This window comes from Littorina saxatilis, linkage group LG15, assembly GCF_037325665.1.
Source record: "Littorina saxatilis isolate snail1 linkage group LG15, US_GU_Lsax_2.0, whole genome shotgun sequence".
Lineage (NCBI taxonomy): Eukaryota > Metazoa > Mollusca > Gastropoda > Littorinimorpha > Littorinidae > Littorina > Littorina saxatilis.
The window spans coordinates 1,515,924-1,538,169 of record NC_090259.1 but is presented as its reverse complement, the minus strand read 5'-3'; the positions used below and the strand labels follow the sequence as shown (position 1 = coordinate 1,538,169).

Below are 22,246 nucleotides of genomic sequence, written 5' to 3'. Positions count from 1 at the left end.
CATTGACTCACACAAATCTCATACACACAAAACACACACTCATACGCACATACACGGTTGGCCTAGTGGTAAGGCGTCCGCCCCGTGATCGGGAGGTCGTGGGTTAGAACCCAGGCCGGGTCATACCTGAGACTTTAAAATTGGCAATCTAGTGGCTGCTCCGCCTGTCGTCTGGCATTATGGGGTTAGTGCATGCTAGGACTGGTTGGTCCGGTGTCATAATAATGTGACTGGGTGAGACATGAAGCCTGTGCTGCGACTTCTGCCTTGCGTTAAGCAAACAAACAAACAAATACGTACATAGACAGTCGGACACACACACCTTTACAAACAAACACATATGCACACTCATACACACACAAACTCATGCACACACACATTCACACACACACACACACACACACACACACACACACACACACACACACACACACACACACACTCTCTCTCTCTCTCTCTCAAACACACACACACACACACCCACGCACACACACACACACACACACACACCCCAAGTCACACACACACACATACTCACTAACACGCACTCACTCACTCTCTCACAAACAAACTTCATACACACAAAACACACACCCATACGCACATATGGACAGACGGACATACACACCTTTGCAAACAAACACACATACACGCACACACATACACTTATGCCCACACACACACTTACACACACACGAGTACAGACTCATGCACGCGTGCGCACACACACACACACACACACACACACACACACACACACACACACACACACACACACACACACACAGTAACACTAACACATGTGCACAAAATGAACACAAACACACACACTGCGCGAGAGAGAAAGACTTCAGGGAGGCATGACGTCATGATGCATTAATTGACGTCAAAGACTTTCGACCGTGACGTATGCTTCTTACGCGAGCTTTATCCATAGACTTGGAAACTACGGAATTTCTACCCGTCCAAAACGGCCTTGGGTGGCGTTTGCTGAAAAAATGGGGGCGACTATTGCACCCACCGTATTTTTGTTAGTATGGTCCCAATTTTTGGTGAACTTCCATCTCCAACTGTGGCACGTAGCCGGGCACAAAGAATCCTTCTTTATCATGTATTATTCGGTGTGCACATTTCTCAAGTCGATTACAGTATAGCGTTCACGGGATACCTCCAGCTTCGCTGGGATTAAAAATGCAGAAATGTGTAGAACCTGCATTTGCTATGACCCAAATTAATTAAAAATGCTGAAGTTTGGAGCACAATCATCCCTCAATTATTGGGATTTACCGGGATTTACCTGTCAAGGAACCGGCACTTGCAATCACCCAAATTATTAAAAATGGTGAAGTTTGGAGGACAATCAGCTGTCAATCAATTGCGAAAGAATGCAGTGTTGAAAGAGCATAGCAAAATCAAAATGTCGGCTAAGACACGTGGTGAAGCGAAACAATTATCCATCGCTAATTCCCCCCCACCCCCCTTCCTCATGTATGGCCTATGCGAAAGAGAATGGAAAAATCACAATGTCGGGTGAGACACATGGTGAAAACATTCTCCATCTCTATAGCTATAGAATAAACCCAATTATTGATGCAGCGTTGAAAGACCCTGGCGTGGTTCTTCGAATAAAGCCTGGATTTAGTCTCGGTACACAGACTAGACGGCAATTTCTAATGATTAGAGAGGACGCATGCGCAACCAATCACTTTTGGTTTCGCGCGTTACCAGGAAGCTTTCAGAAAGTTTCAGTGCTCATAGAAATGGATTTTTCATTTGGATTATAATGTGTTGGGTGAACTTTTTTCTTTGTGATGTGTGCCTCAGAGTGTTTTGTTTCGTGAGGACGATGTCATTAGCTCGGATGAGTCAAGGTGAGAACTGATTTTTCATGATTACTACATTTCACGCCGGACGCTCGCCGGTTTCTATTTTTTGAAGATGGCGGATTCCGCAGCAACAAAGGATGCGGAGTCTGCTAGTACAAGTGGTGGACAAAACATTAACAATGAAATGGTGGAAACTGTGCGTGATTTGATGGGGTCGATCATGAGTCCATTTTTGGATAAACTGAAATCTCTGGAATCGAAATATGACGATCTCTTTTGTAACAATGGTGATGATGAAAATCAATCTGAAAACAGTGATCTTGGCGATCAGTCTTTCTCCGTTTCATGCGGTGCTACCGGTGTTTCTATCGGAGATTGTTCCAGCGGTGCTACCGTGGAAAAAGTGAAGAAAAATGAAGCAATTGTTGACCCCGGCAGAGGTTCTGTGGCAGAGGTTTCAACAGAATCAGAATTTGACTTTTGTGTCAAAGCATCAGCTCAGTCAGCGGATCAGCTTGATGATATTTTTGCTGCGATGGAGGCAGACTTGGAAGTTGAAGAGAAAATAGGTGGTGTAGTGGATGAGAAGCTCGCAAACATCACTAAAAGCAGATTCACTGTCAAATTACCAGACCAAAAGCTCAAGGACAAGATGGAAAGTATCCTTATTCCGGCAAACTGTGTGGAAATAAAGGCTCCTATCCTTAATGAGGAGGTGATAGGGAAAGCAAACCTCGACAGAGGTGCAAGACAAAATGACACGCGACTGCTCAATGTACAGAAGCTGATTTCTAAATCAACCGCAGCACTTGTTACGGCAACAAGCAAACTTCACACCTTCACAAAAGAGGGGTGCACTGACAACAGCAGTAGTACCGTGACAGTAGAGAGTACGAAGTTCAGGGCAGAACTGAATGGGATGTTGTCCGCGTGTGGTGATGTTATCTGTCTGTTGGGAACAGCGCAGCAAGAGCTCAGCATCCGCCGTAAATACCAATTAGCTCGCGTTCTGCCAAAGGACATGGCAGCTATTTGCACAAACGAAAATCTCCCGAGTCGGGACATGCTTTTTGGCGGGGATATCGAGAAAGCGATCAAAGGTGCTAAGGAGAATTACAAGATGAAAACTCCGCACACTTCAAGCTACAACAATCGTTTCCAACCATACCAGCGCAAGGGGCACGGTGGTAGGCCTTTTTTAGGTCAAGGGAACACATACGGAAATCAACGAGGGCAGTCTTTCAGTCCCAGAGCTCGGGGGAGAGGTCAGAATCGGGGATTCGGAAAATTCAGAGGAAAACAGTAGACACAGAAGTTTCAAAAACTCCCGATGTGTGCAAAGACAAAGAGGTGAGGGAGTTTTATGATGAAGTTGAAAACATTAAAAATAGATTACAGGAACAAGCAGATCATTTTCAAGCAGGTCAAATTCGTTACTGCCTTCCCTCTTGGAAGGAAGTCTCAATAGATAAAGACATTTTGGAAATGGTACAAGGGATAAATATTGATTTCACAGAGACCCCTGTACAGAGAAAAAATCCTCAAAACTATAATTTTTCCAAAGAACAGACAACAGCAATTGATTCAGAAATTGTCGAACTTCTACAAAAAGGGGTGATAAGAAAAACAGATCACTCGGAGGATGATTTTCTGTCTCCAATTTTTGTGAGACCAAAAAAGAATAATACATGGAGATTAATTTTAAATCTGAGAGATTTGAATGAAAACATGATTTATCAGCATTTCAAAATGGAAACACTGAAGACAGCTTTGGAGCTAGTCACCAGAAATTGCTTCTTCTGTTCTTTGGATCTCAAAGATGCTTATTTTTCAGTGCCGGTAAATAAAGCATCTCAGAAATATTTGAAGTTTCTCTGGAAAGGAGAAGTATTTGTTTTCACTGCATGTCCAAACGGACTAGCACCCTGTCCACGTTTGTTCACAAAGTTACTGAAACCAGTCATGGCCCAGTTACATAGACTAGGATTTCTTTCAACAATCTTCATTGATGATACATTACTTTTTGGAGATTCTGAAAAAGAATGTGTGCAAAATGTAAAAGAGTCATTGTCTCTTCTGGAAAAATTAGGATTTGTTGTGCATCCGGTGAAATCTGTTTTGATACCTTCCCATAAAATAAGATATCTTGGGGTTGAAATTGATTCAGAGGACATGACAGTCACTTTAACAACAGAGAGGAAGGAAAGGATACATAAACTAGCCACTGAGCTGTTACATCAGGGGTATGCCACACTAAGAACACTCGCAAAGTTCATTGGGCAAGTAGTGTCTGCTTTTCAGGCGGTGAAATTTGGTCCTCTCTGGTACAGATGCATGGAACACGATAAAATTGCTGCTTTGAAGCAAAACAATAATGATTATGACTCCTCTGTGGAGTTCTCTGCCGAAGCCAAAACCGAAATGTTATGGTGGAGGGAGAATATCATGTCATCTGTTAATGATGTGGACACTGATCATGGTGACCCAGATTTCATAATGTTCACTGATGCATCAAAGAAAGGCTGGGGTTGTTCGTGTAGTCAAGGTAGAACAGGTGGACTATGGAATCAACAAGAAGCACAGCAGCACATCAATATTCTGGAATTGAAAGCTGCACTGCTGTCTTTGCAAACCTTTGCTAGGGACAAAACTAACATTCATCTCAGGCTTATGATGGACAATGTTACAGCCATTGCATGTGTTGACAAAATGGGGTCCATTTCGGTAACATGCAATGCAGTTGCTAAGGAAATCTGGTCATTTTGCATTATGCGAGGCATTTGGGTTTCATCGGCATACATACCAGGGATAGAAAATGTAGAAGCAGATGAAGAATCTAGAGTACACAATCTAGATACAGAATGGGCCGTGAAGACTGACATTTTAACAAGTGCTCTGGATATTCTGGGTGCTAAACCAGAAATAGATTTGTTTGCATCAAGGATAAACTGTAAATTCCCTCAATATGTATCATTTAGACCAGATCCAGAAGCTGTAGCGGTGAATGCTTTCACTATATCATGGTCTAATAAACGTTTTTATGCTTTTCCACCCTTTTGTGTTATTGCCAGCATGCTGCACAAAATCAACAAAGAAAAAGCTACGGGAGTTGTAGTAGTTCCAGACTGGCCCAGTCAACCGTGGTATCCAAAACTGGCAAAGATGTTGATAAACAATCCGGTGCTTGTGTCAGCAAGGGAAAATCTGCTAGTCATGCCCTCAAATCTTCAGGAAAAACACAGACTGAGAAAGTCCTTAAGGTTGATCATTTGCGAAGTCTCAGGATCAGATATCGAATGTCAGGACTTTCGGCACAAGCTTCAAATATCATCTTTTCGTCATGGAGAGAGGGAACTAGGAAAGTTTACGCGTCCTATATCGCAAAATGGAAAAGCTATGCGTGCAGGAGAGGTATACATACCGTTTCGCCGACTGTGAATGATGCGATCAACTTTCTAGCAACACTGTTCAGGGCAGGACTTGGCTATAGTGCCATTTGTGCGGCCAGATCGGCTCTATCTTGTTACTTAGACATTGCAGGATGTCCTCAATTTGGTGAACACTGTTTAGTGAAACGGTTTGTGAAAGGTGTGTTTGAACTTCGACCCGCTTTTCCTAAATATGCGTCCACATGGAATGTGGATGTTGTGCTGGAGCATTTGGAATTGTACTATCCACATGAACAAATAACACTGAAGGAATTGTCATACAAACTTGTAATGCTTTTGGCACTGTTATCTGCGCAAAGATGCCAAACTCTTCACAGTCTGTCAGTGAATTCAATGCATCTTTCCAACTCAAAATGTGTGTTTTATTTGAATGTATTGCTAAAACATTCCCGCAAAGGAAAACACTTAGCACCGCTGGAATTTTTAGCCTTTCCACAGAACAAGGCTTTGTGTATTGTGTCTGTACTCAAAGAATATCTTCGAAGAACTAAGGAGTTTCGGGGATGCGAAGACAAACTGCTTTTGAGCTATCAAAAACCCTACAAACCCATCAGCAAGGACACCTTGGCTCGGTGGATGAGAGACGTTCTCACACGAGCTAATGTGGACACCCAAGTATTTGGTGCACAGAGCACACGGGCAGCAAGTACGTCAGCTGCAGCATCACGGGGGGTCCCCATGGATGTTATCCTCAAAGCTGCAGGTTGGAGCAGCGAGTCCACGTTTTCACGTTTCTACCACAAAGCAGCGACCGTAAATTTGGGGCAGTCTCTGTTGGACTCATATTTCTGCAAGGCTTAGGGTGAGTTTCTATGTAATATAAAATTGTATTGGAGGTTGAGCAATATGTCACAAAGGCAATCTCTAAAAAATCATTAGAAATTGCCGTCTAGTCTGTGTACCGAGACTAAATTGAAAGGACAGACGAGGCTTACCTGGTAAGGTGAAGGCTGGACCTGATTTAGTAGAGGTACACAGACTGCGACGGCTGTTCTAATCCCACCCTTAAGTGAGACTGTAATTCCCTCCGCATTTGGGATAAAATTAGGGCACTAAATTATTTCAAAACATGTGTTTGACTTTGTAACATATTGTTATCTGAAAGGTGATTGGTTGCGCATGCGTCCTCTCTAATCATTAGAACAGCCGTCGCAGTCTGTGTACCTCTACTAAATCAGGTCCAGCCTTCACCTTACCACACTCTAAACAAAAGTGTTCCACTCCTGAACACCCTTTCTGTAACCACTTCTGAACACCCTTTTAGTAGAACACTTTTGGAACACTTTTGGAACACAAAAAGTGTTCTATACACAAAAAAGTGTTCCAAAAGTGTTCCAAAAGTGTTCCAAAAGTGTTCACATCTGAACACTTTTAAGTGTTCACCCTGCTGTAACCACTTCTGAACACATAAAAGTGTTCAGGTCAACACTTTTAGAACACTTTTGGAACACTTTTGGAACACTTTTAGAACACTTTTGGAACACTTTTAGAACACTTTTGGAACACTTTTAGAACACTTTTAGAACACTTTTAGAACACTTTTGGAACACTTTTAGAACACTTTTAGAACACTTTTGGAACACTTTCATCCTGCACTGTCATACAATTCAGAAAGACATTAAAATCAAATTTTCTGAGCAAAGAAGCATTTTTAATTGACAAAAAGAAATGTCTGCAGCAGTCGCAGAACAAACGGGTCTGGGGTAGGAATTGTTGAACACATAATATACCGAGCAACAAAATTCGTCATTGTTGGATTGACAAAATCTTCATCAATTATAGAGTTAGAATTATTAAACTACAAAAGTTTAATGAAGGCATGTTTGACCTTGCTTTTGTGTGATTATTTTGATGCTGTGACTGTTTTAACACACAAGACAAGCAGGTTCATCGTAAAACACATAATGCGCGCTCGCAGCACGTGCAAGTAGAGCAGGAGAAATCTGATATGTGAGATGTGTTCACTAATGCATTAGCAACCAAAAGAGACCATGGCACGCTTGCTGCCAGTCTCACTTTTGAAACAGCCAGGATGCCAAGATTGACACCACCAAAATGCCAGGTCGATTTAAAGCTGGGGGTGATCCAGAAGCTATGGCATGTGCTTTAAACGTGCATGTGTCAACAGTTTATCACCTTCTGCAATGTTCTGGTGACATTGGAAGCACTGCAGTTATGCAACGCGGTAGATTTTTTCGCATTACCCCAATAAGACAAGATCGCAATTTCCTTCCACAACGTCTTCGACATCGATTCAATTCAGCCGCTGACAATACCAGGAACATCACTGGTAGCAACCAGTGTCCGATCAGTGGCCAGAGAACGCGATGAAGGCTGACTGAGCGAGACCTCCAAAACTTCGTTTTGTCCCGTGTGTTGAAACAATCGCAGCATCAAAATACTCACGCAACAGCTGTGTCAAACATGCCTTCATCAAAATGTTGTGGTTTGATAATTCTAACTCCATAATTGTTCGAGATTTTGTCAATCAAACATTGCAGAATTTTTTCGCGTTTCTTTTGTTGCTCGGTATATGTTGCTATTAAATAATATGAACGGAGCTCTGGTAAACCCCATCTTGAAAGTTCACACACGAAAGTCCGATAACAAAAACACCCTTTAGAGTTGGGAGGATTCCAGGCCCTTGGTCTTTGGTTTAGTTTTCAACTCGCTGTCCGGAACATCCTGTTCGAAATAAAAGTGAGTTTTAGAACATGATGCATTTCCAACTCTTAACAGGTTTGTGTTAAACGTTTGTACTTAATTGATAACACTGAAGTGTAAATCTTAACTAATAGTGGACTTCTTCTTGCTGTCAGCAGATCTCCAACAATCGCAGTTACAGGTAAACTTTTTTTTATTCCAGAACGGGCATAGGTCACATAACAGAACAAATACGTCACGTCCAATTCGCTCTCACCTTCCCAACACACAATGACACTCGCATGCACGCACATGCACACACGACTGAATGTAAAAAGTAATCCCTCTTGAAGCAGGAGTCTGTCCCTAAGAACAAAAAGTAGAATTAAAATAGGTCTTTCGCAAGGATTTCATTAGCGCGTGGCCACTCTGGAAAATGGCACTCTACAAATTGTTTATATAAGGTAAGCAGTAAACCGTACTGCTAATGTGGCGAGGCCTTGAGCACGCCCGTTTTCCTTAACTCGTTCTTAACCTATGTGAACCCAGGGAAAACACCTTGTCAACAATCACTGGAAGCCAAAGATCACTGTCGCAATTAATCGTGAACTCCGATGAGTTTTAGTTTAAAGAAAAGGGTGTCATATTGAATGCACCCTCTAGTAATCCGTTTGTAAAGACTACCTAAGTTTTGTTGGTTTGATCTAAATAATGAATTATAAGGAAATCATTTATTATGTAATGTATTCTATATTATAGAATGCATTCTATAACGTCCCGAACTGCCTTCTATGATAAAATGCATTCTATTTACACAAAATACCAAAATGCTTTTTATGATAGAATGCGTTCTTTAACGTCCTGAAATGCATTATAATTTATATGCATAATGTCCCGAAACTACAACAGGCCAGCCCCGCAAAGAAAAGCAGAACCACACACACACACACACACACTCACACACAGCCACACACACGCACAGAGAGAGAGAGAGAGAGAGAGAGAGAGAGAGAGAGAGAGAGAGAGAGAGAGAGAGAGAGAGACAGACAGACAGACAGACAGAGAGACAGAGACAGAGAGAGAGAGAGACACAGAGAGAGAGAAAGAGAGAGACAGAGAGAGGGAGACAGACAGAGAGAGAGAGAGAGAGAGACAGAGAGAGAGAGAGACAGAGAGAGAGAGACACAGAGAGAGAGAGAGAGACAGAGACAGAGAGAAAGAGAGAGCTGTGTGTGAGAGTGTTTGTAGATCTGCTTTCGAAGCAGGGACCATACCGAGCTGGCCTGTAGAAGTTTTGTGGCGCTTTATGGAATGCATTCTATCATAAGAATGCATTCTATCATAAGAATGCATTGTTGGACGTTATAGAATGCATTCTATTATAATAGAATACATTTCTGGGCAAATGACAAGTATGATTGAATGCATTCTATATTATACAATGTTTTCTATTTTATAGAATGCATTCTATAAATATAGAATGTGTTCTATGATATGAAATGCATTCTTTAATATAAAATGCATTCTAATTTCTATCATAATTTTCTAAAATATTTCATTATTTAGATCAAACTAACCAAAACTTACAAACGGATCGCTTTTAACTCACGTGATCTCAAGCTAAACCTACGTGAACCGAAGGAAAACACCTTGTCAGCGACCATTGGAGGCCAGCGATCACTGTCAAAACCAATCATAAACTCCGATGAGAATATTTTCAAAAGAAAAGGGTGTCATATTGAATGCACCCTGCATACATAGTTAGCGGCAATGGCAGATCCAAGCGGATCAGCAGCGTGTTGTCTGTTGGCCATGCTTTGACTAAAGCTGGCCTCAGTGTTTACGGCACTACTCTACCATAACGAATGGAAATTCTGAGTAGACTAAGTTCAGGAAAACATTTTATCATTGCAGGCCTCAGCACTCACTGAACTTAAAAATATGTATATTTTTTCCACCTTTTAAGGAGAAGACTGCAAAATAAGGCAGCATTCTCAAAATGTAACTGCGCTGTATCCCACAGAAAGCTTAAACTTACATGAAGTGCATCCACAAGGTTTCGTCGCATTACTGTTAGCTCCATCTCCAGAAAGTGAACTGCCTCAGCGAAGCAGTATGGTTCCTGCACACACAAGATGCATGTTAAGAAATCAAACACTATTTTACTGAAGTTCCACATCGTAGCAACACTGACAAGTGTTCTGATTCTCATACTTTTGTTTATTGTGAAACTGTGTATCAACATTTAGATTTCTGTCAAATGTGGAAGGAGAGGGGGCTGGCTGTGTGTGTGTGTGCGTGTGTGTGTGTGTGTGGTGTGTGTGTGTGTGTGTGTGCGTGTGTCCACATATGAGTTTGGCGACTGTCTGGTGTGTTTTGCACGGAGATATTAATTTTGAAACAGAGTATTTCAGCAAATAGTATAATCAATGATTCCGCAACCGCCGGCACAATTGGCCTAGTGGTAAGGCGTCCGCCCGGTGATCGGGAGGTCGTGGCTTCGAACCCCGGCCGGGTCATACCTAAAACTTTAAAATTGGCAATCTAGTGGCTGCTCCGCCTGGCGTCTGGCATTATGGGGTTAGGGCTAGGATTGGTTGGTCCGGTGTCAGAATAATGTGACTAGGTGAGACATGAAGCCTGTGCTGCGACTTCTGTCTTGTGTGTGGCGCACGTTAAATGTCAAAGCAGCACCGCCCTGATATGGCCCTTCGTAGTCGGCTGGGCGTTAAGCAAACAAACAAACAAAACTTATCAGATCAATTTGAAAGTCAATATTTCTCTGCAAAACTACACACTATATGCAAATGCAGGACATGCGTACCTTGGTAAACACGTCTGGGTTGCCGTCAGTGCCTCCTGTTCATCCTCAGTGCAATTCAGAAGAAATGTGCGCAGGTTACGCCCACATCGATTCGCCACATGGGCACATCAGCTCAAACGGCTTCCCAGTTCCCTGAAAGTGTGATAGATCTGTGAAATCAAATACAACCAAGCATGCATAGAATTATTCTAAATTGCGCACACAATCAACCTGGCCACTATTATGATGAATGTTGTTCATTAATGTATGCTGTTTTTAGCCTACCGCTTCACTTTATCTAGCGTGCAGATCGTACATCTATGGTCTAACCAAAGGAAGAAGAAGAATCCGAAAATCTGCAAATGTATTGCTCTGACCACAGGCGGAAGGTATCGTTCACTGGACCACCATTATAATTATAAGGAACCCCTGGACATACAAGTATAACAATAACACAAAACCAAGCACATCAACCAGAATAAAAAATCAACATCAAATTGAAATAGAGTTTATTTACCAACGCAGAAGGTCCACTGATCAGCTGAAACCGTTGCGACAGCAAAATTAGAGAAATTGTCTTCAAACGTCCACAGATACAAGTAACAGGAACATGTTACAACAAAAATACGAGTGACTAAGCTTAGATGAATTAATACAAAATCTCAGCAAGCAACTTACAGATAACAATCGGAAATCCTGAGCCAAATCAACGCAGCGACAACGCAGACAGGTCCACAGATCTAAAAGTGTCAACGTTCTTTTTTGGTCCAGCTGAAGCATGATGGGACAATTAGTAACATTATTAAATTGTAAAAATAAAAATGCTAATACTTACCGCTTATTAGATGTCTCAGATGAAATAAATGTTTGATGAAAAAATATAAGCACAACACGATTAAAAACAAAAACAAAAAAACGTCCCGCAGCGGTCTAGGGGGTATAAAAATTATATACTCTAAGCGACGCGAAATCCCGACGAGTCTCCGTAGCTCAATCGGTAGAGCGCTGACATGGCAAGGCGAAGATCTCGGGTTCGAATCTGCTCAAGGCCCAAATATTTTTAATGTATTATTTTATTCGGATCATGACTAAAAGACGAAGTGGAACACTTGTTGAACACGTGTGTTCACCTGGTGTTCCACTGTGCAAAAAAGTGTTTACCATGTGTTCCAAAAGTGTTCAGGTAGCAGAAGATGCTTCAGGATAACACATTGAGAACACTTTCTGTGTTCCAAAAGTGTAAAAATGTGTTCACCCTAACACTTTAAGTGTTCACCCTAAACACTTTCAGTGTTCTCAAAGTGTTATAAAATTTAGAGTGCAGGTAAGCCTCGTCTGTCCTTTCAAATAAACCATGTGGCAGAATGGTTTCGGAACACTTTAAGAAGGAGACTGACTTGTCTTGTCGAGCTTGTCGATGCCTGAATAAACACTTGCCGAGTCGAGCTTGTCGATGCGTCTCGCTTTCAACTGCCCGGTGCGGACGGAAGTGACGTTCCGATAGGCTTATTCGGTCTGAGCCAGTGGGAGACCTGGTTCGCTTAACAGCCAATGGGGAGGCCTTCCGGTTGCGTCGTCTGTTAGAAAATGTCGCACCAGAATTCCAGAAAAAGCCATTTTGCTTCGAAATCGGCTAATCTAACCGGGCGCATCGTGTGCGCCGCAAAATGTGTCTAAATATCCCAGAGATCGGGGCCCAAATCGGCCGGGTTTGGGAGGAGATAGCGATGCAAGGCTCCAAAACGGTCGCGTATTATAATATAGATGAGAGATAGTGTGGGTGCGTGAGGGAGTAGCGTGCAAAAGCATGTTCATCGTTGAACCTCCTCCAATGCCCCCCCCCCCCCCCCCCTGCCCCTCCTCCCACCCCCTCCCTTACTTAACCGCTCTCATTATACCTGCATCCCACTCCACCTCCAACGGGTCTCAGAAAAGCCGCTGAACTCTCGAAAATCTCTACCAGGCTGAGTTTCACATCAGGTATTCTCTCCTTGTTCACACCCACCCACTCACCCCGTTATCAATTCTCGTTAATTGCTTTCGACGCTTCATTAGCAATGATCTAATTAATTCCTGGCTCGGTTGCACTGCTTGTTTAGTCTCGTTGTTCCTCGAACGATCGCGAGAGAACGCGTTAGTTCTGTGCTCAGGGTTCGGAGACCGGCATTATGTGTATTCTGTGTTTGGAGAAAAAAGTGGTGGTTGGAATACTTGTGCAGCAGAGCAAATGTTGTCTTTGAAGTGGATTGAGTGTGTTGTTATTGATTTAGGTGTGAACAAGTTTGCAAAGTGTGTAGTAGGTTTATCTCTGTGTCTTCTAATTATTGGTAATGCATTGGGTCTGTTTGTGGAAGGTTTCAAGTCAACTTTGACAATATATTTAGTCCAAGTATTGCTTGGGCAAGTGAATGCATTCACTTTCAGAATCTCGCTGTCGTTTGGGAGAAGAAGAACAATGTCTCTCTGTTTGAAGTTGTGAGCGCAATAGCCATTATATTATTAAGTAAGCCAAATTAATAACAATTTTATTTGTACTGATTTTCTGACTTCCTCGGTCTACTTTTAAAGGTGTTTGTTTCCGGTGTCAATGCCAAACACATTAGGGTAGGTAGGGTGCGGTGCTTTGTGTGGGGTTAGCGCTTTCCTTGTTTTTTTGTTTTAGCGAATGAGGCGTGAACACTAACAGGTAGGACAGTAGTCGTGTAAAAAGCAATCATCCGCGCATCCACAGAACATATCCTTCTTTGTTGGACATCAGTCTGCTCTCTTCACGTAAAGAGTTGACATTACTGGTTTCGATTATTTCTGCAGGCTGACGTAAGTATACGTACCACTTACCAGACAGTGGATTAATGGCATGTGTCTGAGTTGAGGAATGGCCCTGTCCCGCCTAAAAGCCTGGCCATGCAGATTGGCAATGGTGAGAAGAGTCGTGTTGAGAGAGAGGACAGCGCCTAACTGTACACATATACCTCTATCGAACAACACCTGGACTCATTGGAAACAGGCTCTTTCAATCAGCTCATTATAAGTCTTGAAGCTGTATACTTCTCTCTCTCTCTCTCTCTCTCTCTCTCTCTCTCTCTCTCTCTCTCTCTCTCTCTCTCTCTCTCTCTCTCTCTCTCTCTCTCTCTCTCTCTCTCTCTCTCTCTCTCTCTCTCTCTGATAAAGGACAGGTTGGAAGCAATAGGCTTTGCCTAAAACCTTTATCCTTTTGTAATAAAGTTCTGAGTCTTGAGTCTGAGTCTCTCACCCTCTCTCTCTCTCTCTCTCTCTCTCTCTCTCTCTCTCTCTCTCTCTCTCTCTCTCTCTCTCTCTCTCTCTCTCTCTCTCTCACCCTCTCTCTCTCTCTCTCTCTCTCTCTCTCTCTCTCTCTCTCTCTCTCTCTCTCTCTCTCTCTCTCTCTCTCTCTCTCTCTCTCTGTTGTTTCATTTGGACCATAATTATGTTTCTAGTGCTCGGTGTTTTTTTTGGGTTTTTTTTGTACTTTACTTCAGTATTGTTATTATCGTTATGACATCATCATCATTACCATTATTTCTATTTTCATATTTCTATTGCTGTTATTGTATTTAATAGTATCAAATACTATAACTTTTTCTTTGCCTTTAAATGCCATTTATTATCATATGTACGATTATTTTTGCCGTCAACCTCTTTTGCTCTTATAATGTTTTCATGTCTGTTTTGTATTCATGTTAGTTAGCAAGGACAGATTGTAAGACTAGGCAACGCCTAAAATCTCCATCCTTCTGTAATAAAGTTTAATCAATCAATCAATCAATCAATCTCTCTTTCCCTCACCTTCTCTCTCTCTCTCTCTCTCTCTCTCTCTCTCTCTCTCTCTCTCTCTCTCTCTCTCTCTCTCTCTCTCTCTCTCTCTCTCTCTCTCTCTCTCTCTCTCTCTCTCTCTCTCTCCTTTACCCAACAACCAGTCATTATTCGCCATAACTGCAAACAATAAAATAAAATAAAAACAAAACTCAATGCTTGCAAGCTTGGTATAGCTTCTTGTTCAACAGTAACCGCTAGTATTGCCTGCAGTTTGATTGTTCTTATCACAATGCGTGTTTGTTCCTGGCAAAACGTAGCTGTCAGTTCACTTTGTAGAATGTCAACCGTGTATAAAAATCAAAAGCAAGTGTTTAATCCTATGTTTGTGTGTCTGTCTGTGTGTCTGTCTGTCTGCGTGTCTGTGTGACTGTCTCTGACATGTTTTCTTTGAATTGGAAAGAGAGAGAGAGAGAGAGAGAGAGAGAGAGAGAGAGAGAGAGAGAGAGAGAGGGGAGAAAGAGGGGTGATAGAGAAAGAGACATAATGGAAAAGGGGGGAGAGATAGAGGGTGAGAGTGTGTGTGTGTGTGTGTGTGTGTGCGTGTGTGTGTGTGTGTGTGTGTGTGTGTCTGTCTGTCTGTCTGTCTGTCTGTCTGTCTGTCTTTGTCTGTCTGTCTTTGTCTGTGTGTGTGTGAAAGAAAGAGAGAGAGAGAGAGGGATAAGAGAAAGATAAGAGATTGACAGAGACAGAGAGAGACAGAGGAAATCAAAATGGGAGAGGGAGAGAGACAGAGAGAGAGAGAGATGAGAGATTGACAGAGACAGAGAGAGACAGAGAGAGAGAGAGATGAGAGAAGAGAGATGAGAGATTGACAGAGACAGAGAGAGACAGAGGAAATCAACATGGAAGAGGGAGAGAGACACAGAGAGAGAGATATATTGGATTGGATAAGATTTATAGTCCAGTGAGGTTACCCTCATGGAAATTCGGACTGCTTTCTCCCTGGGGAAAGCGAGCTGCCATATATACGGCGCTACCCATATTTATTTTTTTTTTCCTGCATGCGTGTATTCATGTTTCCTGAGACTTAATACCGTGTGAGATGGGATTTTTTTTACTTAATTCCAAGTCCCACGGGTATTTGATGGACATTTTTATCTATGCCTATACAATTTTGCCAGGAAAGACCCTTTTGTCAATCGTGGGATCTTTAACGTGCACACCCCAATGTAGTGTACACGAAGGGACCTCGGTTTTTCGTCTCATCCGAAAGACTAGCACTTGAACCCACCACCTAGGTTAGGAAAGGGGGGAGAAAATTGCGGCCTGACCCAGGCCTGAACACGCAACACGCAACCTCTCGATAAAAACAGAGAATGAGATGCAGGTTATGGTAAAAAGGAATGCTGTGCGAGTGCGTGGGGACTCCACAATCAATCCTTCCCGCACCAGCAGCAATATTTCGATTCGTCGTTTTGTTGGCGGAACTAATTTCCTCCATTACTTCCGATGGCTTGGGACAGCTATGGTCACCTTTCGCCCACTGCTTTCTGTCCTTTCTCTTTTCTTGTCTTTTTCTAGTCTGTGTGTGCGTGTGTCTTTTTGGGGTCGATTTGTGTTGGGTCGATGCGCAAAATAATGTGTGTCAAATTGACCTAATAGCGATGCGAGTTCACGATGTTTTTATTCGTCGCGAATCAATGGGTACGATACACCATTTTAATGGGTGACGGAAAGTAGAGGAAGACGTTTGGTCGTGGGTGGTTTGGGAGGTGTGATGGGAGGAGGAGGAGTCCTGATTTGGCCTATTATGGTCCGCTGGACCCGAAAAGCAACAGCTAACTAACTAACATGTGAGGAGGGGAGTGGAAAGAGAGAAAGAGAGAGAGGGAAATAGAGAGAGATAGAGAAAGAGAGAGGGAGAAAAAGAGAGAGAGAGGGAGAGAGAAAGAGATAGAGAGAGAGAATGACAGAGAGAGAGAGAAAGAGAAAGAAAACAAGTCGCGTAAGGCGAAAATACAATATTTAGTCAAGTAGCTGCCATTTTTCAGCAATACCGTATACTCGTAGCATCGTCAGTCCACCGCTCATGGCAAAGGCAGTGAAATTGACAAGAAGAGCGGGGTAGTAGTTGCGCTAAGAAGGATAGCACGCTTTTCTGTACCTCTCTTTGTTTTAACTTTCTGAGCGTGTTTTTAATCCAAACATATCATATCTATATGTTTTTGGAATCAGGAACCGACAAGGAATAAGATGAAAGTGTTTTTAAATTGATTTCGACAATTTAATTTTGATAATAATTTTTATATATTTAATTTTCAGAGCTTGTTTTTAATCCGAATATAACATATTTATATGTTTTTGGAATCAGAAAATGATGGAAAATAAGATAAACGTAAATTCAGATCGTTTTATAAATTTTTATTTTTTTTTACAATTTTCCGATTTTTAATGACCAAAGTCATTAATTAATTTTTAAGCCATCAAGCTGAAATGCAATACCGAACCCCGGGCTTCGTCGAAGATTACTTGACCAAAATTTCAACCAATTTGGTTGAAAAATGAGGGCGTGACAGTGCCGCCTCAACTTTCACGAAAAGCCGGATATGACGTCATCAAAGACATTTATCAAAAAAATGAAAAAAACGTAAGGGGATTTCATACCCAGGAACTCTCATGTCAAATTTCATAAAGATCGGTCCAGTAGTTTAGTCTGAATCGCTCTACACACACACACACACGCACACACACACACGCACATACACCACGACCCTCGTTTCGATTCCCCCTCGATGTTAAAATATTTAGTCAAAACTTGACTAAATATAAAAAGAGAGAGAGAAAGTGAGAGCGAGAGAAAGAGAGAGAGAGAGATAAAAAGAGAAAGAGAGAAAGAGAAAGGAAGAGAGAGAAAGAGAAAGAGAGAGAGATAGAAGAGAGAGATAGAAAGAGAGAGAGAGAAAAAGAGAGAGAGAAGAAGAGAGAGAGAGGGGGAGAGAGAAAGAGATAGAGAGAGAAAGAGAGAGAGAGAAAGAGAGAGAGTGAGAAAGAGAGAGAGAGCGAGAAAAAAAAGAGAGAGAGAGAGAGAGAGAGAGAGATATAGAAACAGAGAGAGAAACAAGTCGCGTAAGGCGAAATTACTACATTTAGTCAAGCTGTGGAACTCACAGAATGAAACTGAACGTAGTCCGCCGCTAGTGCAAAAGGCAGTGAAAGTGACGAGCCTGTTTGGCGCGGTAGCGGTTGCGCTGTGCTTCATAGCACGCTTTACTGTACCTCTCTTCGTTTTAACTTTGTGAGCGTGTTTTTAATCCAAACATATCATATCTATATGTTCTTGGAATCAGGAACCGACAAGGAATAAGATGAAATAGTTTTTAAAACGATTTCGGAAATTTAGTTTTAATCATAAGTTTTATATTTTTAATTTTCAGAGCTTGTTTTTAATCCGAATATAACATATTTATATGTTTTTGGAATCAGAAAATGATGAAGAATAAAATAAAAGTAATTTTGGATCGTTTTATATAAAAAAAAATTAAAATTACAATTTTCAGATTTTTAATGACCAAAGTCATTAATTAATTTGTAAGCCTCCATGCTGAAATGCAATACCGAAGTCCGGCCTTTGTCGAAGATTGCTTGGCCAAAATTTTAATCAATTTGATTTAAAATTGAGGGTGTGACAGTGCCGCCTCAACTTTTACAAAAAGCCGGATATGACGTCATAAAAAACATTTATCGAAAAAAATGAACAAAACGTCTGGGGATATCATACCAAGGAACTCGCATGTATAATTTGATAAAGATCGGTCCATTAGTTTGGTCTGAATCGCTCTACACACACACACACACGCACAGACAGACAAACAGACACACACACACACACACACATACACACACAGACACATATACACACACACACACACACACACACACACACACACACATACACCACGACCCTCGTCTCGATTCCCCCCTCTATGTTAAAACATTTAGTCAAAACTTGACTAAATGTAAAAAGAGAGAGAGTAATGAAAGCATTATAAATAAAGAGCAAGGTACATGAGAGAGAGCGGGGGGAGGGGGGGAGGTGATTGGGGGTTGAGGGAGACGGAAAGACAGTGTCAGTCTATGTCTGTCTGTCTGTCTGTCTGTCCCTCCGTTTGTGCCTGTGTCTGTCTGTCTGTATGTCAATCTGTCTGTCTGTCACTGTGAGGTTCGTGTGTGGGGTGTACGTGTGCATGAGTGTGATGTTTGACTGGTTGTCAGGCTGTCTGTCTGACTGTTGGTGTGTCCGACTGTGTGCCCATGCTTGCATATACCCGTTTCGGTCTGTGCATGTGTGTTGTGTGCCACAATGACTGTTTGGATAGTGTACCCAAGGCCCCATTTTGGAACGTTTTTTTTTACGATTTATATCACTGTAATGGGACATGACGAAGGGGTGTCGTATAAAGCATTTGCTTTTTATATTTAGTCAAGTTTTGACTAAATATTTTAACATCGAGGGGGAATCGAAACGAGGGTCGTGGTGTATGTGCGTCTGTCTGTGTGTGTGTGTGTGTGTGTAGAGCGATTCAGACTAAACTACTGGACCGATCTTTATGAAATTTGACATGAGAGTTCCTGGGTATGAAATCCCCGAACGTTTTTTTCATTTTTTTGATAAATGTCTTTGATGACGTCATATCTGGCTTTTCGTGAAAGTTGAGGCGGCACTGTCACGCCCTCATTTTTCAACCAAATTGGTTGAAATTTTGGTCAAGTACTCTTCGACGAAGCCCGGGGTTCGGTATTGCATTTCAGCTTGGTGGCTTAAAAATTAATCAATGACTTTGGTCATTAAAAATCTGAAAATTGTAAAAAAAAATAAAAATTTATAAAACGATCTAAATTTACGTTTATCTTATTCTCTATCATTTGCTGATTCCAAAAACATATAAATATGTTATATTCGGATTAAAAACAAGCTCTGAAAATTAAATATATAAAAATTATTATCAAAATTTTTTTTCGAAATCAATTTAAAAACACTTTCATCTTATTCCTTGTCGGTTCCTGATTCCAAAAATATATAGATATGATATGTTTGGATTAAAAACACGCTCAGAAAGTTAAAACGAAGAGAGGTACAGAAAAGCGTGCTATCCTTCTCAGCGCAACGAATACCCCGCTCTTCTTGTCAATTCCACGAGCACTGCCTTTGCCACGGGCGGTGGAGTGACGATGCTACGAGTATACGGTCTTGCTGCGTTGCGTTGCGTTCAGTTTCATTCTGTGAGTTCGACAGCTACTTGACTAAATATTGTATTTTCGCCTTACGCGACTTGTTCTTATCTTGTTAGACAGTATCCAGGCTAGTCAGTGTGTTTGTACTTTTGTTCAGGCGAAACAGCTCTGTTCTCTGATAAGCATATTCTTTCGTATTCTCCGCCACCTGTGCAATTATAATTGGTTATAAGCGAGCATTGTTCAAAACTGCGGTTTTCTCACGTTTCACCCTCTCCTGCTTTAAAAGAAACGCAACGTAACGAACAAACGATCCTTTGTATACGCGCCTTCACTTGCGTGTTGTTCTCTTAAAACGTTTGGAGTGTTTTAAAAATGTAAAGATTTCGTGACACGAACACAGGTGCAAATCTGGTCGTTAGTACGTGTATGTGCGCAAAGAGAATAGACGTATTATTTTCTTTGACGCCCATTACCTAACGAAAGCAACAACACTATGTTTGTTTTGCATAACGTTTTTGTGATCATTCTCTTCGGCGGTCTCTGCCCTTCTCTGCCCTTCTCGCAACTTTTCCTCCACATTTAACTACAACACTTCCCGTTCGATGAACACGTGATAGGTCTAATTGGAAACCTCTTCTGTCAAACATCATGTTATATTATGGCCATGCATACATGTTTTTGCCGAGCAGCTGTGAAAGAATAATACGAAGGGTATTATATATGTCTTTATATATTTGTGTTTGCCTCTCCCTGAGTCTCTGTCTCTGGCTGTCTCCGTCTCTGTCTCTGCCGGTCAGTCTTTCTCTGACTGTCTGTCTCTCTCTGACTGTCTGTCTACGTCTGCCAGCTGTCTATCTGTCTGTCTGTCTGTCTCTCTCTGTTTCTCTATGTATCTCTCTGTCTCTGTCGCTGTCTCTGTCTGTCTCTCTCTGTCTGTCTCTCTCTGTATGTCTCTCTCTGTCTGTCTCTCTCTGTCTCTCTCTCTCTCTCTCTCTCTCTCTCTCCCCCCCTCTCTCTCTCTTCTCTCTCTCTCTCTCTCTCTCTCTCTCTTTGTTTGCCCTGACTTTGTTTCTGTCTCTCTCTGTCTCTGTCTGTCTGTCTGTTTCTCTCCCTGTCTCTGTCTGTCTGTCTGTTTTTCTCCCTGTCTCTGTCTGTCTGTCAGTCTGTATACATGTCTGGCTGCCCCCCTCCCTCCCCCCCCCCTCTCTCTCTCCCTAACCCCCTCCCCCTCAACACCCATCTTTCTATTTCCTACTACCTCTTTTCCCATGGTTCATATTTTCATTTCACGCGTGACAGGCCTCGATAATGTCGTGTGTTATGTCTAGCGGAGGAACAAGGTTATTCTTTCCCGTCAGCCATTTTGTTCGTCAACTCTCATGCTTGGCAACCAAGCGTGTACGGTACGTTGCTATGGAAAACAAACCACTTTTGGGTGTTTGTCGGCGTGACAAAGTTTTTCTCCTGCGTGGAGCAGTTTGTATCCACTGTTTAAAAACCTCTTTGTGTTTCTGCGCCGTTAGTTGTGGAAGGTTCGATTGTGTACAACATTCGTTGCCTAGCATCAGTCAGAGTAAATTTTTAACGCCAGGGGGAGGCGTGTTTTTAATGATTTGAACTGCGTGTGTTTGCTTCAGTTCAATTGCGTTCTGGGTTCATTTGGAGTTTGCTGGTGTGATCATTTGTTTAATATGCATTTTGTTGGTGATAGAAAGCTAATAGAACTCTGTCGGAAAAGTGTGATATAGTTGAAACAAACCTGTCTGTTGGCGACTAGATGTTCGATATATGAGATCACTGGTGTGATCAGCTTTCTGATTTACATGTGTTAAACACACAGGTGATAGAAGACTAATACGACTCTGCTAGAAAAGAGTGCGGTAGTGTAAACATAATGGTATTTGGGTTGATTACGTGTGACGGACTGACTCTACGATATCTGTAGTTTACAAGTGTCACCATCTCTTTACCATGCCTTTGCGAAGCGAGAATTAATACAAAATGAACAGAAATAGGTTGGAACGATAGAAGCTGGTTGAAATTAATCAGTAGTCTCGTTGGATTACAATCAGTGCTTGTGGAAAGGGTGTTTTGCTGTCTCCGACTGTTCCTTTAGTGAAGGGATTTTATCGGTTATATTTTTGCCTAATAATTTAACACGGCTTTCTACTGGAATTTAAACGTGGTTAGACCGTGCATCAGCAAGGCTGCGGGTTGATCTTGGCCATGCTCATCCTCGCATCTCTCTTTTGACCGTTTTCCCTTGTTTTCGCTTCAGCGTTTTGGGTAAACTCTTATAAACTAGTACACTAGCAACTTAACCTGGTGTTCTTCTTTGCCATGTTTGAAGAATATCTTGACCTAAGTAGATAAAACTGATTCAGGCAGTTTTCTTTCGTGAGTACAAAACCACCTACGTGCATTTAGAGAGAAAATAAATCTACACAGACTTTCAGAGACATAAATCTCATCTCTAAAAGCTCACAATACAGAAGAACACAATAAACCTCCAACAG

General features: G+C 41.9%; 2 protein-coding genes and 1 long non-coding RNA gene across 5 annotated transcripts in view; 2 read left to right on the top strand and 1 right to left on the bottom strand.

Annotated features, from left to right (window-relative positions):
* LOC138948178 (trichohyalin-like) overlaps positions 1-22,246 on the top strand; it is a gene marked incomplete at its 3' end in the record, with an annotated part of 44,489 nt that overhangs the window by 12,716 nt on the left and 9,527 nt on the right. Inside the window, 2 exon segments of one of the 3 annotated variants that reach the window (XM_070319674.1) lie at positions 21,043-21,133; positions 22,223-22,246. The exon segment at positions 22,223-22,246 is cut by the window's right edge and continues 864 nt beyond it. Coding sequence is in view for 1 of the 2 variants with exons in the window: in XM_070319675.1 (XP_070175776.1) it covers positions 21,039-21,133 (95 nt within the window). 3 annotated transcript variants of the gene reach the window in all.
* On the top strand, positions 1,907-6,187 carry LOC138948175 (uncharacterized). The gene is made up of 2 exons (XM_070319670.1): positions 1,907-3,176; positions 4,898-6,187. Exon 1 carries the CDS (start codon positions 1,939-1,941, stop codon positions 3,130-3,132), a length of 1,194 nt encoding a protein of 397 aa, XP_070175771.1. The 5' UTR covers positions 1,907-1,938; the 3' UTR covers positions 3,133-3,176; positions 4,898-6,187.
* Positions 7,065-11,614, bottom strand: LOC138948174 (uncharacterized). Its single transcript, XR_011449918.1, has 4 exons — positions 11,400-11,614; positions 10,743-10,874; positions 9,957-10,040; positions 7,065-7,960 (listed from the first exon to the last, which is right to left on the bottom strand). It is a non-coding gene; the product is annotated as an uncharacterized lncRNA (long non-coding RNA).

What these genes read in the sequence shown, in the direction of transcription:
- LOC138948175 (XM_070319670.1), top strand. Translation starts at nt 1,939, where the DNA reads ATGGCGGATTCCGCAGCAACAAAGGATGCGGAGTCTGCTAGTACAAGT.